Genomic DNA, 19669 nt, shown 5'->3' with positions numbered 1-19669 from the left:
TAATTGTCAAAGATATCAATAAAAGTTAATGAAAAAAAAAATTGATGATTACGTTATCTAAAAACGTAAACTTTTACTTTTCATCACTGTATATGTCTGTGTCTCGACAAACGAAGCCGCGACGATATATTTTCGCCATTGATATTTGGCTACATATTAAAAAATCCATCTCACACATCCATAGGCCTGATACACTCAAGTCTTGGATCCCTACAGCCACAGCTCTCTTCATTATAAGTTTATTATTTTTCTGAAAACTAATAATAAATATTTTTGTCGATATTATAATTTCATGTGACAACCCTATTTTGTACAGTGATTGTACAGCAATGAACACACCTCCCGCCATAGTCCTCAGCAGGTCCACGTCGGCCTGGTGCACGGCGCAGCGTATCTCGGCGTCCGCCAGCCGGTCGCTGAGCTGCGCCAGCGCCTGCCGCTGCTGCACGCTGCAGGAGGGGGCCGCCCCCGCCGCCAGGAGCTCCGCCAGGGCTGTGCTGAGCGCCGAGACCTCCCCCCCCGACACTCGCCACCACGTCAACCATTTAGCTGCCCGTGTGCTCACTCCACCTTCAGTCTTTTCATCGTCCTAAAAAAAGGGATTAAGCATTTCATTTCAAACATGCCGGTTTTGCTCTACTGGACTCTGTAGCACATATTTTATTTATTTGCGAAACAAACAGTTTTCAACAAATTATAGTAAAATTTAAATTAGGCACAAACAAACTTAAAGTTCCATAAAATGAAACACAAACTTAAAATTACAAAGCGAAAGGACGTCTATAGCACAGTAGACATATGTATCAGTACGGAAACTAAGCCTTGTTGATAAAATACTTACCTATATGTGCGTACACTCCATTGAAGCAATAGGGTTGTCAGGTTATTTTTCTAACCAACTTTAAAAAAGGAGTTTTGGGAGGAAGTTCCTTATAGCGTAATAAAGTAAAAAGCGTAAGATTTTAATGTATAATGTATGTATGATAGCTATACAGTGTATAATACAATATTATAGTCGACATGATGACTGTTATGTAATGTTTTAAACAACATTTTATTGAATGTTTTTCTTGGAAATATTTTTTTGGAATGTTTTTTTAATATTCGTTGAAATATATTATTCGAAATAATGACAGGAAGCTTTGAAATATGTGTTTTTAAACTTTGTCCGTTGAAGTTTCACGTTTACCACTGTCTTAAGAAACTCTTCCCTGCAGTCTAGACGGAACAATTATTGTTTTTGTGAGTGTCAATGACGAATATGACATCTATTTTGAAATCCGATATGGCGGATGTGGCTTATACAATACAATCAAAATGGGTATCATTTTCGGGAGTGTCGGTGAACACACAATTTTATTTTAGTATTCGTTTCTTTTAAGTCCAGCATTATCGGCTTCAACACCCTCGAGAATCATGAAAACAACTCCCATGTTAAAAAAAAAAGTTGATAATTTCATGTAGCTCCAGCTTGGATTTACATTTTGACAGCACTATCAGTTTCAAAATTCTCAAAAACTATGAAAACGACAGCCATGACGAAAAAATTTTCAATTTCATGCAGCCGCCATCTTGGATTAACATTTTGACAGCACTATCTATTTTGGCATTATCAATTTGCGCACACTCAAAAACCATGAAAACGACAGCCATGACGCAAAAATTTTCAATTTCATGCAGCCACCATCTTGGATTTACATTCTGAGACCACTATCTATTTCAGCACCCTCGAAAACCATGAAAACGACACGCGTGACGAAAAACTTGATAAGTTTTTGCAGGCGCCATCTTGAATTTTCATTTTGGCAGCACTAGCTGGTATTGGTTTCAACACTCACGAAAATCATGACAAAACACACGAAGGTAAGTATTTTTGTCCAAAATAAATAAATATAAAAAACATCCAAGAAAACCACTAAACCACACTCATCACCACCTTAGTGTAAATTGTGAATTATGTTCACGAATTTATTATAATCGATCTCACGGACTTCTAATTCGATTACCTACTAATTATAATAATAATATAACAATAAATCATTCTTATATACTATACTCCTTTAAAGTTCAAAACACGAAAACTTGAGTTTTGATGGAGCCGAGTTCAAATAGCCGTATACCACGCAATACGCTGGCATTTTTAAAAAGATCGCGGAAACAAATAACGTGACACTCGACTCGTATTGACCGCGAAAACTGCTTAGAAGCCTCGTCGATGCACATGTTTGTGTGAGTGTGTCATTTCGAACTTTTGAAGGTAGTTTCCGTACTGGTACATATTGTCTACTGTGTCTATAGGGTTATGTTTTGAGATTATCATATAGCACTTGATTTGAAGCGCAGTAGGTCACAAAAAAAATGCAGATCTGTTTGTAGATCCATACAATCTTCTTCAGATTTCATAATTTAATATATTTTTGTATCATCAGCGTATTATAGAAGGTGATTTGTAATTTATGAAATATCTACCATTGTTATACTTTGATATTACAAATCTCCATTTGAAACTGGAAATACGAGCCTACCTTCTTCCACTCTTAACTCAATACTAGGCTCTATTATAACCTTAACCCTGATTAGTATATTCTCTTATTATTTCCCAGCCCTTTCTGTATCCCTTATTCGCTCTACTGAACTACTCATCCTCTCTTCCCAAACAAACCACATCTATGATAATCTACAGTATAATAGTCGAGGACTCACAAGTGGGCCACACTCTGCGTGCAGATGGTTCAACGCTGACACCCTAGATGATATGCGCATGAGTCCGTTTCGCAGCGCTGTGGCTGCAGAACTCTCAGCCTCGGCGCTGGATTGTGCAGAACGTAGTGATGCTGAGAGCTGGGTCTGCACGAAAAAAAAATCAATAACTATTTTCAAGTTTTTTTTCTGAGTTAGTTTTTGTATTTTAGTTTTTATAAATGTCTTTTACAATATTAAATTATCAATATATTTTATGTTTAATTTTTTTTTAAATCGGCTTTATTCAACATTTATCGGTGTTGGTACTGACTAGTTTGGGACCATTCCCACTGCTACAAGCAAGTACTGGGTAGCCCAGGCGACGATTACATAAATAGTTCCTTACGTTTACGGGTCACAGATGGTATTAAGTTTTTTCAATGAAATTTTCTTCCACGTACAACAAAGCTGTGGAATGAGTTTCCTTGTGGGGTGTTTTCGGGACGATACAAGATGGGTACCTTCAAAAAATACGCGTACCTACCTGAAGGTTGGTAACGCTGTGATTCTTCTGGTGTTGCAAGAGATTGTGGGCGGCGGTGATCACTTGAAACCAGATGACCCTTACGCTCGTTTGTCCTCCTTTTCCATAAAAAAAATGCTGTCACCTCTTAAATCAATACGTGGTATGTTATTCTAAGTACTCTAGACCTTGATTGCCATCTGATGGTGGAACACATAGGGTTATCGTTCCCAGCCCATTTCGCGTATAAAACGTAATTCCATAAGTTCAGAAGATTCCTTTCGCAGACTTGACAGAGACCTCGTATTTTTGAGGAAATTTGTAATGTTGTTGTTGTGCCTCATTAAGCTGATAGGTGGACGGTATTTTTTTGTGACATTGAAGGAAGAGATGAGCAGGACGTTCAGCTGGTGGGAATTGATACGCACTGCATATTACAACACAGTGCCGCTCAGGATTCTTGTAAAACTCAAAATTTGTGAGCGGCTCTACAATTGCGCTGATCATGTTGACACACAGGACATACGTTCTCGTTGTGCGCGTGCTCCAGCTGCTTCTCCAGGCGCGCCACCTCCTGCAGGTGCACCTCTGAGAACAGGTCGGCGTGGTGCTCTCCGCCCAGCTCACCGATGCCTGATCCTCCCGCCTCGCCCTCTTCGTCACCGCCCTCCTCCGGCATACCTGCATTAAAAGGCATTTATTTTCTCAAAACTGATTCCTTTAGTAACATTTTTGATGTCAAATCTGACAGAGAAGCGGCGCAAGAAACTCTCCAAGCACATTTTTGGCGCTATTTTTAATCTAATATATAAAATTCTCGTGTCATGGTGTTAAACTTAGAACTCCTCCGAAACGGCTTGACCGATTCTCATGAAATTTTGAGTGCATATTGGGTAGGTCTGAGAATCAGACAAAATCTATTTTTCATCCCCCTAAATGTTAAGGTCAACACGAAATTTTATTTTTTGATTTGTTGACATTTTTTTTTTAAATTTGTTTGATTATGAGTCAGCATTAAAAATACATACAACTTCAAATTTTCACCCATCTACGATCAACAGGTACTTTTGTATCACGATTTTATTTGACAGTTAACGTATATTTTAAGCAATGCACGATGATGCTTGTTTTGCACACCGTAACAAAGCGATGATGTGACGTCATCAGCGGTGGATTTACACTAGGAGCAGTTGGGGCGAGTGCCCAGGGCGGCAAATATTTGAAAGTGAAAAAAAAATTTTAGTCCTATCGAGATTGCTCAATATAATTAATTAATTCTGTTAATTAATAATTTTTGGTTTTATTGATAAATTCGAATTAATTAGAAATTCAATTTATCTCTTATTTGTAATTGACTAAACGTGCCAAAATTAATAATAAAAAAGATTTAATCAATTTAATTCCTTGAAGATTTAAAATTTTTAGCGTTTTTTTTTTATTTTGTGGAATTAAAGAAATTTAATTAGTATTTTATATTTTTAATTAAAGTAAAATTCCAGTATTGGGGCGGATTTTTTTCGGGGCCCAGGGGCGGCATTAACTTTAAATCCGGCCCTGGACTTCATCGTTGTCAGGCCAGAGATAATGTAACCGCGAAATATTTACACAATTGCTACATCTAATTAAACTCAAAATAAAAACATGTTCAACCAAACCTCACTTACAAACGTAACAGTTTTAGCTAATTAATGTTAATGACTCCACTTATGTGTCTTTTATTATTATATCACTTATGTGATTCATTAATAGCATTTTATGCAACTTTTACCTAATGATCGTCATTTTAACTCGAATGCTATTTTTAAGTAGGTTCCTCACGACAAGAGTTTGTTTAAATGAGATTATGATCACTTTAAATTATTACAAAGTCTACATACCTGGTTAAAATAGCAAACGGAATGATACTGTCCCGAATTTGATATTGTTACTAATAAAAGCAGTGGCGTAGCGAGCCAAAAAGATTTCTCACAAAAGAAAAAAAAATGTTTGAAACAAATTAATATAAATATTTATTCATCATTATCATCTGTGACTTTCTCCAAAATTTTTACAAAACAAATAAAAAAATATACACTCTCTTTGCCTTTTTTCCGCAAGCAGATTTTTTTTTATTAATTTTTGCTTACGCATAACGGGGGCCCCCGTGACCCGGAGGCCCCGTATAATTGACACGGCAAATACGGCGGTAGCTACGCTCCTGAATAAAACTCTTAATAGAGTCCCAAATTTTCTTCATATCCCTTTGTACGGTGCAACTATCAAGAAAATAATTACAATATAATGGCTTGCAGATCGTATAATAATTTGTACTCAAAATCTGACGTAGATTTATCCAATAATTCAACTGTACAATTTAAACGTACCTACCGTCAATAATATGTTCTTTTCTCAAATTAATTAGAACTTTTTATCCCCTGTTGTGTATAATATCTTTATTTTCTAAATAGCTAGTAAAAATCTGTGCAAACTTGTAAATAGCCTTTCATGTAAGTAAATATTTTCCTTACTCTTATTGTATTTAGCTGTATGTTTTCCATTTATAATAAAGTACCTCGTATACTGTACGCCAGGTTGGTGATATTGTATGCAGCCTCCCTACTGAGGTGTGCATCAAGCTCTTTTTTGGCCGCAAACTTAGCTTCCCTTTCCGCTTGCAGCGCTTCAAGCGCTTCAGCCAGCTGTCGTTCAGCGATGCGCCGTAGCGCCGCAGTCTCGTCAGCCGCTGCACGAGCGTTTTCCGCTTCTTCGCGCAGCTGTCTGACCTCATGCTTCAAGCCTTCAAACTCTACCTACAACACATCGAGTCATATTTGCATTTCTATTGCACAACGAATTCTGGGACATTAAAGTTAGAACACTTTCATTGTCTATCAAGAAACGAAAGAAACAGATTTTGTGATAGATCCTACAGAAAAAAAAAATAAGTCCAAGCGGGACATTTATATCCGAAGCATCCCTCACCTGCGATGACCTGAGTGCGGAAACTTGTTTCTGCAGCGAGATGTTCTCATCTTCCAGGTCCCCGATATCTACCAGCAGCCTCTGTTCCCTCTGCCGCGCCTCCCGCAGCTCCGCGCGCAGCGCTGCCCTCTCCGACTCCCTCGACGCCTTGTCCACTCCCAGTTCCGAGCTCTCGGCCAGAAGTCTATCTCTCTCACTCACCACTCGTTCTAGTTCGTGTCGTAACTATCAAACAGAAAACGGTTTCATCAGAATGAATATAAGTATGTATATACTTATTAATTTATTAGGTTTGCCAACAGATATACAACTGAGTTCCGACCAGAATTCACATTCATATTAAAAATAGAGATGCAGACCCAATTACAGGCAAACACAGCTTGTGGTTAAAACAATATCGTATGGAATATTGATATTGGGTACGCATGAAGTATTGATAAAAATGAAGCCCAATAATTATTTGGAAAATTTTGCATATAAAGAATAGTACCTGTAGGACCGAACCTAGCTCGGATTTTTAAAAATGTACAAAATTTGAACAAAAGAGAAAACTAATAGGACATTTGGATTCAAACCGGGGTCTTCTGCTTTCCGGATAATGCAATGTCCCATCTGAGCTATTACAGTCTTGTATATAGTGGCGAAATTTACCTTTGTATTGTAATGTTATTTCAGCTGTTTCTCATTAAAACACGGATAAACTACATTTTTTTAAAATTGAAACCCAGCTAGATCGATTTATCGCCCCCAAAATACCCTGTGTACTAAATTTTATGAAAATCGGAGCCGCTATATATACACACACACAAGAATTGCTCGTTTAAAGATATAAGATAGTAAGAGAAAATCACAAAAAAATCTATACTATTAGCGTGACAGAGAGTATTATTAGTGTTGTGTCCACGACACATCCTGGACTGCAAGCCTTTTTGATCTCAATTGGTCCTGGTATTCATAACTCTTAAATTGCTATCTTGTAACACTAGTACAATGCAACAGGAGCATTGCTATCCTTTAAGTTAAGGGTGCATGTTATTTTGATATTGCGTGAAAGAGCTATTTCCTAAGAGGTTCCTCGAGTGCTGGAAACGAATGCCTTATGACCACCTGGATGAGGATGATATTAGAGTTCAAATCAGGCGATGCTTAAATCGGGCGCTAGGAATCAGCTTGAATAGCTCTTAGGAACACTTCCCAAGCCATTAATACAGCAAGATACACAAATAAGCGACTTGCTCTTAGTAACGCCACCGAATCGAGCCGTTCACGGAGTATCGGATTCCTGAAATTCGAGCAGCTCTTAGATCAATCCGGCGTTAAGTATAGTTATATGTTATATATATATGTTCAATTGACAACCAGTTTCTACGGAAACTTACAGTGGAAATAGCAGTCACTTGATATACCTTACTAGTAGCTACGTCAGGTTGACATCGAAGGTGCCCTAGAACCATTTCTATGCCATGTTATTATATGCCATCGACTATGGTACGACCAGAGGCGTAGTTACAGATCAGCTCCTTTTGTGATATAATAATCATTTTAAATTTAAGCCGTGAGTTCAATATAAACTTTAAAGACTCGACCAATGTTTAATAGCTAAGAACCATCTCTATCATATCAGACAATGAAACAAAAAAAGCCCGAATCAACATTGTCCCATTAGTTGGTGAGGGAAGATGCCATAGCCAGACCTTCAACACCCCTTTTTTTTGCCTCGGGGCTCGATTTTATAAATGTTTTATCTACACCCACGCTTTAAATCCTTTTTTAAAGTTTCTAAAACAGTTAGCATATTGCCAACATTAAAACACCCAATCTCCTAATAACCATTACATCATCCAAACGAGAGTTAAGTACAACAAAATATCATCCGTTTTCATAATAACACTCCTTTGGATGATATTATGGTTACTAGGACTGGCTTTTTTAATGTTTGCAGTAAGCTGTTTCAGAATCTTTTATAGAGGATTCATATTATGGGTGTAGATAAAGTCTTGTATGCAACTGTTGATAATTAGGTATGAAACACTCATGTGATACCATTAAAAAATAACTAATCTATACTAATCTTATAAAGCTGCAGTGTTTGTTTGTTTGTTTGTTTGAACGCGCTAATCTCTGGTACTACTGGTCAGATTTGAATGATTCTTTCAGTGTTGGGTAGTCCATTTATCGAGGAAGGCTATAGGCTATGTTCAAAATTAGGGATCCGTAATAAAATTGCTATTTTGTAACACAAGGTGTAAAATCGAAAACCTATTTTTGCGTGCGCTGCAAAAACTATTGACAATAGAACAAAATGATGTACAGGCTTTAATATAGGCAATATTTTATTACTTATAAAACTATCGCGTGAATTATACTTTATATGGCAAAACAACGTTTTCCGGGTCAGCTAGTATGTAATAAAGGGGATTCAAAGCCACATTCGTGTTTTAATACCTATTATCAACAGTTGCATAAATAACTATTACAAAATGATAATTATGATCTGTTTTCACTCAATTGGTCTTTTTATTCTTTTTGCTTAACAAATGCATTGAAATTATTCAAAAGACCTTCCTAGAAATAGCTCACCCCTTGTGGTGTAGAATACACTGTGAATTTTGTATGAGATACAAAACAGTATAACGTTGTTATATCTATTGATGTTACATCGCTTAGTTGATTATAGTGTCCAACCTAGTCGTAAATGGGTGCGGCAAGCGGCTGCCAGACAGGGCGCGGAAAGCTGTTACTATTACGGCCGAGGGTTGGAAATGACACACGGCTGATTAAACTTTTTGACAAATAATATTCCGTCTAATATATTTCGTTTAAGTACACTTAAAATACTTAACATTAATTAATTAACATCTCAATCGATTATTTTGAAATCTAAAGTCAGCGGAATAGCTTTTATACCTTCTAATACAGCAACTTAAATTTAAACGGAACTCGTCCTAGAATTATATATATATATATATATACCGTATCGTGTTGAAATTAAAACGATATATATATATTAATGATAGTTCTATGTTAACTATCTTTATAATTATTTTTTTCTTTCTTTATATAACTTTATAATTAATATTTTTTTTGACGTGATAACGTCTTATAAATCAATTAAAGACGCCGCGAAACGAAAAAGTGTCACGCGTTCTCTCTTCTTCTTCTCTCGCGTTCCGTGCGAGCGCTCTTCCACTGAGTCAAACGTTCGAGTGACGTGAAGTTCATAAACCTGTCTTTGTTCAACTTTCTGGTTGTGGCTTCAGAGAACGCGAGAGGTCGCAGGTTCGAGATCATAAATTTTGTTTTCAAATTAATTTGTGTAGTTGTGTACTTCTCAGAAGTGAGGTTTATCACATTAGGAAAAATTAATAATAATGTATAGCTCGAAGATTCCCGCTACGATTCTTTTGCATAACATCAAAGAAGACTTGACATTTAAAGAGAGAGGGTCGATCAAAATGTTCTAAAGCGGGTCTAAAGGTAGGTAGGTACAGAAACATCTTTTTCACTGATAAAATATTTCATACTTGAAGAACACTACAGCAAGCAAAATTAGAAAGTGTATGCTCACCTGCAACGTGGTTATCAACCTGCGTTTGTCAAGCTTTGGTTGGGGCCTTACCTAGTTGTCACCAAGCATCATTTTTGTGAAAAAGACGTAAGAAAGAGAGTGAAGTATTCATTCCTCGTATATCTAGTATACGAAATAGTATACTAGATATATAGTAACGTAGTAATATACGAAAATATTTCAAAAGTATATCAATAGATTTACATCTTATGTCCTGAAACGGAACTGTTGGATTCACTAATAAGGTTTTTCTCTATCAATTATTCTAAGATTATTTCCTCTATCTCGTCAGGTCATAATCAGAATAATTTATAACATTTTACAAGCTTCTACAAATATAATGTCCTAAAGTTATGGGACATGAAGGGAAAGTACCTTACATATCGTAGATACGGTATTTTACTGAAAGAAGACTTTGTTATCTTTAAAAGTTAGTAATTCTGCATTCAAAGATTTTCTAAAAATGACTTGCCTCGTTTAGGACTCGAACCGACTTAAATGTAAAAAAAACAACCCTACTTTTTCGATGCCAATCGTAAGAATGGCTAAAAACTAATAACTGTTCTTAAGTAACATAGTATTTTAAAAGAAAGGAGCAACGTAAAATGTTTGAGTCAAATTTCAAGAAAGTTATTTAGTGCCGACAACGTCGTTCGAAAAGTAGAGATATTATCATTCCATAGATAGCATGGATTATTCGTACATAAGGTAAGGTAATCATAATTAAAATACTTTAGAGCATAGTTTTTTGTTTAGTTTAAAAGCGATACGAGAATGTGGGCGAGTTACAAATAGAATTGTGCAATATCATATCGAGTGTTCACCATAAAATGATAAGAAAATCAAAAGGCAGCGGACTAATTAAAAGATTGGCGATTTGCGTAAGATAGGAGGGATCACATTTTGAGTATTTAATTAATTAATTTACAAAAAAATACCCACTTAAATGACTGCTTTCTCATATTTACATATCATAAAAGTAGGGGTGTTTTTTTTTTACATTTAAGTCGGCTCGATTCCCAGACGAGGCAAGTAATTTTTAGAAAATCTTTGAATGCAGAATTACTAACTTTAAAAAATAACATAAAATCTATACATATTTAAGGTACTTTCCCTTCATGTCCCATAACTTTGGGACACCTGTATATAATTTATAACTTTTTACAAACATCTATATATGACTTAATTTAGTTTTAGATTCAGTGAATCGCCACACTACCAACAAACCATACACATTAAATTTTAAAACACACCAAATATGTTTAAGATACAACTGTACTGTTAAACACGCCATGCGTGTTTAAAATATGTCGTCTATAGATTGATTGACGCCACACAAGAATATCAAACCTTGTTGGGCTTTCAATTATCTGGCCTTGCTTTAGCTAATTCTGAAGAAAGTGAAAATATTGATATGTTATGTATAACTAATACTTTTTTCAGCACTCTGCCCCATGTTTTAAAAAAGAACTCAAAAAAATTATGAAAGTACTGCAAGATGGTTAGTCATTGTTCGTAGTTCTTGTTTTATTCTTTAGTTTTTCTAGGTTATTAAGTAAGAACATAGTTTTTTTATCAGCCTTTTGCTTGTGGCTTTAATTTGTTAATTTTTTTTAGTTTAACAAAGGATGTATATATACTATTAAGTATGTCGAGTTAGCCTGTAAGTGGAGTATACAACATTATAAAAGAATCTTTAAATGTATCTATAGATTAAGATAGTTGTATGCAGGTTGGCTTCCTAATAAACTACTAATTAATCTAATATATAAAATTCTCGTGTCGCGGTGTTTGTTCCATTTGTATAAATTTTGTATGCATATCGGGTAGGTCTGAGAATCGTTCAACATCTAAATTTCATACCCCTAAATGATAAGACCCACCCCCAAATAAAATTTTTTTGACAATTTATTTTATTTTTATTTTATTCTGATTTAGATTTGAATACAACTTCAAATTTACAGCCTTCTACGATCAACCCCTGTTTTTTATTCGTGATTTTTATATCATTCTGTTCCATCTACAGATCCGCAATAGGGTTGCAACGTGGCAATCGAATATAATAATTGTAGTGAAATAAGTATAGAGTGTATAGTTATTATTTACTTTAATTATATTTTTTTCTTTTTAAACTTATCTAAACAATTTATATCAAAATATATGGGCAAAAGAACGTTTGCCGGGTCAGCTAGAAAAAATATAAAAATAAGTGTAAGACACTGTATGTTGAGTGTGTTTACGCATAGTTTAAATAATGATCAACACCCAAGCGTACTAATTTAATATACAAGAACTTAAAAAATAAACAGTCGCCTTACTGATAGACATTCAAGATACGCGGTATAATCACCCACTCGACCTGTAAAACCTCTCGTAGCCGAGCGGCGAAGCCTACCCGAGAGCCATTCACATTGTGAAATGAAAATGTTGATACAAAATTTTATTGAGGAGACCGGTTACGATGAATACAGAAACGCCGGCTCATATTTTCCGCGGAAAATAGTTTTATACATTTTCAAACTACTCGTTAGCTGAAAAAATTGTGCAACTTATTATTTTTAACAAGTAATTATGTATTTGTTTAAATGGCAAACAATGCAATTATTTCGTTGTTTCGTTGTCGGGTTTCTTTACATGACGAATTTCGTGAAGGGCGACCTTCACTGCTTGACTGCCTGAATGTGGCTACTGTTAAGCGGCTAATTGAAGAAAACCCCGCGGATTACCTATGAGACAATTTGAGGACTATTGGGGATTGGTATGAGCCAAATTCAGAAAATGTTACACGAAGAATTGAAATTTTGGAAATTTTGTTGTCGTTGGATCCCTCATGAACTGACAGCGGAGCAGAAGCGGGCTCGCGGGGAATGGTACTCACAGATGCTAATGAAGTACAACTATTGATATTCTAATGCTGTTTATGGCGTTGTTACAGGAGACGAAACGCGGTTTTATTGTTTTGAACCCGAAAAAAACAGTAATCTTGTGAATGGGTGTTTGAAAATAAGAATAGGCCAACAAAAGTGAGGCAGGCGAGGAACGTTGGTAAAACAAAATATCACATTTTTTTCTCAGCTACGGGTTCCATCTGCAAATTTCCACTTGAAGATCAAAAGAGCGTTAATGCCGAGTGTACTACCATTTGTTTACCCAGGGTGTTAAAAAAGTTCGCGAAAGACGACCAAACACCCGCGTTCTCCTACATCATGACAACGCTTCTTCACACACGGCCAGCAAAACTAATTCATTTCGTCACCCACCCTGCACATAGCCCCGACCTAGCACCCTGTGATTTTTATATTTTCCCCAGAATCAAAGATTTGATGAGAGGTTTCACTTTCACCAATTCCGAAGAAGCAGTGATAACGTTCAATCAGCACGTGGAAAACATCCCTTCAAATCTGTGGTCTTTCTGTTTCATGGTTCAATCGCATGAAAAAAGGTTTAAAATGTAAAGGAGTATTTTAAACGTGAAACTTTTAGTGTGACGTACGTAGCATACTGTTCCGAAACGATATTATGGAAAATTGATTTATTTTAATGAATGAATAGTCTTTATATAATTAAAGTATTTGAAGCGTTTCAAATATCAAATACTAGCTGTGCCCCGCGGTTTCACCCGCGTTTTTCTCGCTTCCGTGGAAATACCGAGATAAAATATTGCCTATATTATAGCGTGTACATCATTTTGTTCTATTGTCAATAGTTTTTGCAGCGCACGCAAAACTAGGTTTTCGATTTTACACCTTGTGTTACAAAATAGCAATTTTATTACGGATCCCTAATTTTGAAAAAAAAAACATAGCCTATAGCCTTCCTCGATAAATGGACTACCCAACACCGAAAGAATCATTCAAATCGGACCAGTAGTACCAGAGATTAGCGCGTTCAAACAAACAAACAAACAAACAAACAAACAAACAAACAAACAAACACTGCAGCTTTATAATATTATTATTAGTGTAGATTTAACGCAATCATATACCAAATAAATATTCATTATCGCATTATGGCATCAACCTTCAGAGCTTCAGAATTCATTGTTTGTGTAAGGGTGCTTCGTAAATATGGTTATCGGGTTACTTTCAGAAATTAGTAAGAACAAAAATCAGACGACGATTTAAGAATTATAACAGCTCCGTAGAAACGTCACTTCATTGTGTGTCTTCTAGCACATTTATCACAGGGAGTGGTCTGAAGAGGTTATTGAAAATTTAAATGTATGAAAATACTTTATTTCACTAAAAATACATAAAGTTATAATCTGTATAATATATAATAGATAAAAATAGTTTGGAGAGGATTCCCAATATTATTATATTTATATAGGACAGCACATTTAAAGAGTGTGTCAAAAAAGGATGTCTGCTTTAGTTTGTAAGTTTATTAATTATATTAACTAATATAGAATAAATTTGTTACTTACATTTATATGTAATTAATTATTGTATTTACTAACATACGTTACGACTGTTTCGCTTACATTTATATATGGACCTATTGTTGTCTAAAATAAATTAATAAAAAATTAAAATATATTAATAATAAAATGTTATGGTAGCACAATTAGGTGACTTTATCGATATTCAGCGATCATCTCTTCCATGTAACACACATACATATATTTATATAGAATATACTGTTAGATATACGTACAAAAGAGGAGAAAAAATTTTGATGTCACCATCAAATTCTGCCAATGTCATCATAAACCTGCTCACCCGTCGCTGGTTTATTTTTTGTTGTTTGCTCCTCTTTCACATAAAAAAAAAATATAAGAACGCATGCTTATACAAGTCAATACTTTAATTTATCGAATCAAGCAGGTGAGACCAAGATACCGGGTCGAACTGTTTCCTAAAATAACTCAAACCGTGTGTCCTATTTGTAATGCTACGTCTGCACTACCATACTGTCTATGTGTAACCACTTTCGGTTGTTTGATATGCGAAAGGAGACCGCCGACGGAGCTACTGTTCGTGGTTACCACACATAGGTAATCCTTTTACCTTTTGCCACGTAGCGTAAATAATTTAACTCAAAAACGGACGAGAAAATCACCATGTTAGTTTATACTTAACTAGTCGCACGTCTCGACATCGTTCAGGGGTATGATGACACTATTTAAGGTTTATTACAATATTATTATAAATATACTTTATAAATATAATGTAAATTAAATAATAAATCATTAATTGTATGGTTCTCACAGACAATGTACAACTCTCAATGTGTATTCTCGAGATCGTCGCAAATGAAAAAGTCAATATCAATGATATAGGAAGGTATATCCTTAAAAAGACTTAAGATAAAATAACTTTAAAAAGGCCTTATGTTTATTTTGGTTTTAGTTACTTAAAAATCCAATGAAAATCTATTCTGATGTGTAGATATTAATCATCATCATCAGCCGGAATACGTCCAAGGCTGGACAAAGATTTCCACGACAATCAGTACTGCGCTGCCCTCATCCAACGTATTCCGGCGATCTTGACCAGATCGTCGGTCCATATTATGGGGGCCTACCAACACTGCGTCTTCCGGTACGTGGCGGCCATTCGAGGACTTTACTGTTGTAGATGTTAATACCCTCTAAAAACTCCTCGACTGATAGTGACGAAGTGGACATTGTCACACTTGATCCCAACAATCGATGGAAAATTCTGGGTTCGCTACCACTTACTACCAAATTAACGTAACCAGGCAAACAGTTTCTAAAGAAGTTTGTGTACATGGGAACTTTCTTCCACGTACAACAAACCTGTGTTATGAGCTTCCTTGTGCGGTGTTTCGAGGACGATACGACATGGGTACCTTGAAAAAAATCGCGTACACGTGAAGTTCCTGTGATTCCTCTGGTATTGCAAGAGAATTGGGGGCGGTGGTGATCACTTAACATCAGGTGATCCGTACGCTCGTTAGTTTTCCTTTTCCATAAAAAAAATATATGCCTGAGATTTCTGTACTGATATTTCAAGATTTAACAGTCACCCATTTTTCTTATTATTATCTTTCATATTTTACAGAACGCCGATAAATAAAACTACAGCCCGTTATTTTATTTAGCTAAACATAATAGCCTCCCTCCTAATGTTTTGTTTTTTCTTTAGTGTTAATTCCGCCAATAGGTATTTGTCTTTCAACAATTCGACACGTTTTTCGCCTTTACACGAAGCATTCTCAGGACACGTTGTCTCGCCTCGTGTAGAGGCGAAACACGTGTCGATTTGTTTAAAGCCAAATACCTATTGGCGGAATTAACACTAAAGAAAACTCAAAACATTTGGATAATTATGGATTTCTGCAAAGTAACGCCTACTACAATAAAAGCCTCCCTCCTGTTTAAATAACAGCTGTAAAAATTATAAGCCGCTCATGAAACCTGAACCACCGCTCTAAATCGTAAATCAAGAACATCTGTAGCGACACACTCGAAGACAAATTGACAGTAATTTAAAATTGGGCTTGCAAATCATGCTACCTTTATGTACCTGTACTCAAAAATTTTTTTAAAACAAAATTTTATGTACGATGCGGTACTCGAACCCACGACCTCTCGCGTTCCGTGCGAGTGCTCTGCCAACTCAGTTGAAGTTTGTCGTTCGAGTGACGTATCGTCATTAAATCTTGTATGCTTTGTTCAACTCTCAGGTTGTGGCTTCATCTGCAGGATCTACTTTACAGTTGATAACCTGCTCAACCCCAATATTTGCATATTAGTAAATTGACTTAAGATGTCACTCTTGTAAATCTAAACAATATGTTAACAAACACTTAACACGTTAACTTTATTTTTTTAGCAAATTGTTTAGTACCTATTCTTATTTTTGGTGTGTGTGGATGATTCGTGTAAGGCATTGACTGTTTGACGTTTGAGTATTTTAGTTGCATCGCTTTACATATATTGTAATTTAAATGATTTGTAAAACGATGAAGATGCATATGAAATATAATATAACGTTTGCTGAGGACTTTCCTTTTTGCGAATCGCACTGCTGCCTCGTCATTATCATTCTAAGTTATTAAAATAATCCGTCCATGTTTTAAAGCTTTATTTATTTTTTATTGTTTTTAAACATTTGTATTGTTATTTTTTCTCTTTATTCATGTAATGTTAATTGTTCATATCTATTGTATTTGTAAAAAAATTGGTGGCATTTTTCGCAAGTAAAGATTATTCTTTCTTGCCACTTCTTCTCATTTGCTCAACTCTTTACGACGTGGAGGTAAATTCAATAAGAAAAGAAACTGACATTCATACGTGTCGTTTCAGCGACCTACATGATTAAGTGATTTTGATTTGATTTGATTTATATCAGAGCGAGATGTGACTAGAGTCGCTATTATAATGAATACGGCCGAGATCTGGTTAGCGCGCGACCGTAAGGACGGACGGAATTAACATAATTGGTTTAATGAATCCTGCTTCGCTACAGACGTTAGACTGGCTTACAGTACGGCGTCCCAAGGTTTTCTTGTTGCTATTTAATAGGTTTTTAAGATATTTTTTTATGAAATAGAATGTCGAATGAGTTTAAAAAAATTGGCAGTTGTAGAGACTTTCGATAGAAGTGAAAACTTTAAGTATTCAAATTTGAAATTTCATAAATTATTAATTTCAATTTATTTTTAAACACTTTCAACAATGCACAATATATACACACTAATGTTGCACAATACGTTAGCTGTATAGATGTTATTATTTATCAAAAGATTTAGTAAGGGGCGAGACGATCAGGGCGTTCAGCTGTGATGGTAATTGATACGCCATGCCCGTTACAATGCAGCGCCTCTCAGGATTCTTGGGAACCCAAAAAATCTGAGCGGCACTAGAATTGCACTCGTCACCTTGAGACATACGATGATGTCTCAATTGCCCAGTAATTTCACTAGCTACGGCGCCCTTCAGACCAAAATAACAATAATGCTTCACGGCAGAAATAGGCGCCGTTGTGGTACCCATAATCTAGCCGGCATCCTGTCTGAGAGGAGCGTCCCACTGGTAGCAGGTAGGTAGTAATGCAGAGGCGATACGTCGTTGCCAACTTTGAATGCGAGGATATAACCGCGCATTATATTCACAAACCACTTTAGATTTACATTATACCATTACTCGACATAGGGTTCACAAGTGCGTTATCAGCTTTAAAATGGCTGTAAATGCATGAAAATTAACTTCAATGGTGATATGAACTACATGCTACTGACGCAGTCGCACGCTCTGATATTGCATATCTCGAGGAAGTATAATTGTAGAATGGGCGCAGTTTGTACACATCGGCCTGTCTTCTCATTCTCGGAGACGATACTAATGACACGTTTAATAATTCGATACCTCAGTTCCAAAGAGTTACAATTAATTCAACTAATAATATGTGGTACAAAATGTTCTGTACCCTACCCTCTGCGATAGGATACCCTGAGTTGCAGAGGCTAGGTCCTTCCGAAAGGCTATCCATTATTAAACATTGCGTGTGTGTGTTTGTTTTATTTATTTTTATTATTAAAAGGAATCTCAAACAAAATTGCAAAACCCAGGTGCTGCTTGTAATACTCGCGTCGAGAAGATACTGCGGTTCGTAAAGGAGGCAGGGCTTGATGACGAGCTATAAGTATGAGTGGCGAACATAATAGTTCAATTTTGGACGCGGTGTTACTAGGACTGATTAGGACTAGACAAATAGCCACACTCTTCAAATAATAATCTATAATCCGATCTATCATCACGGACAGAACTATCACTGCTAATAAGCCTGACATTGTGTTGGTAGATCGGTTAGAGCGTCGGGCATTTATTGTTGATATCACCGTTCCGTGTGATGATAACCTTGTGAAAGCTGAAATAGACAAATTGTCGAAGTACCTAGACCTGGCACACGAGGTTACTGACATGTGGGATGTTGATTCAACAATAATTGTTCCAATAGTCGTTTCCTTCATCTCAAGAGGCTCTCGCTTAATAACTGGATTAAGTGTCAGTTACAGAAAGCAGCATCGCACGGGAGTTACTTAGTCTGTCGCCCTAACCACCGGCGGAATTGTCGTGAACCAACGCCGGCGGGACTCTATTTTTTATATTTATATTTGTAATATCGTTTTTTTATAAATATGTTATATATATAAATGTATAAAATAAGTTGAAATTATAATAAAGAGAATAATAATAAACTGCATTCACTCATCGACTTATTTTTCTGTCAAAATTGTGAGTTGTGTTTTGGAACGTTTCTTTTTCTTTGAAATATTTGTCATACTGGTTACACTTTGAAACTGAGGTATCGAATTTTATTCTTATGCAGATACTACAATGAAAAACTCTTCAACACTGTTAAAATATAGTTTATATGGTTACTTAGTTAGGCACGCGACACGTGGGCCCAAGCGGCGGCGGAAACTAATGAAATTTTAACGAGCTTTGTCACGGTGCGGCACTATCTGATGCAAACACACTTATCTCGGCGAGTTACTCATTTGCATACGATCTCAAGCTAAACACGGTCACATTGTACATGGGACGTTATGGCTCCTTGGTAATAGTCTTGTGTTTTTTATTCGAATATACAGGATGGTTTTTTGAGAAGGGCGGTGATGGCCAAGTCGGAAACTACGAGACTTAGAGAAAAGACGTGAAATGAGTCATGCCCTCGATTTATAAGAAACCAATAACTGCATATTTAGTTTCATAAAATTTCTTTAAGTTTGACGGAAATCGACCAATGAAAATGATTTAATAAAAAAAATACACCTGTTGTACAAATCCCAAAAATATCCCACTAACTAAGGTATTAAAACACTTAATAGGGGCGTACCAATCGTATATTCACCAGTTACATAATAAGTAAGGTCACAGTTCTATAATAAACTTAGATAATGCGTCCTTGATGGCTTAGGGCGACATCTATGAACAATATCAAACTGTAATCGATTACAAACCT

At 35.9% G+C, this 19669-nt stretch overlaps 1 protein-coding gene across 2 annotated transcripts in view; it reads right to left on the bottom strand.

Moving 5' to 3' along the window:
- Window positions 1–19669, bottom strand: part of LOC126972160 (protein bicaudal D) — a 43672-nt gene that overhangs the window by 11635 nt on the left and 12368 nt on the right. For both annotated transcript variants that reach the window (XM_050818761.1, XM_050818762.1), the window contains 5 exons: window positions 6167–6391; window positions 5757–5994; window positions 3732–3886; window positions 2704–2847; window positions 340–589 (listed from right to left, as the gene is read on the bottom strand). In XM_050818761.1, coding sequence (XP_050674718.1) covers window positions 340–589; window positions 2704–2847; window positions 3732–3886; window positions 5757–5994; window positions 6167–6391 — 1012 coding nt within the window. The remainder of the gene's footprint in view (window positions 1–339; window positions 590–2703; window positions 2848–3731; window positions 3887–5756; window positions 5995–6166; window positions 6392–19669) is intronic.

Source organism: Leptidea sinapis, chromosome 25, assembly GCF_905404315.1.
Source record: "Leptidea sinapis chromosome 25, ilLepSina1.1, whole genome shotgun sequence".
NCBI classification, from domain to species: domain Eukaryota; kingdom Metazoa; phylum Arthropoda; class Insecta; order Lepidoptera; family Pieridae; genus Leptidea; species Leptidea sinapis.
This window is presented reverse-complemented; position numbering and strand designations above follow the sequence as displayed.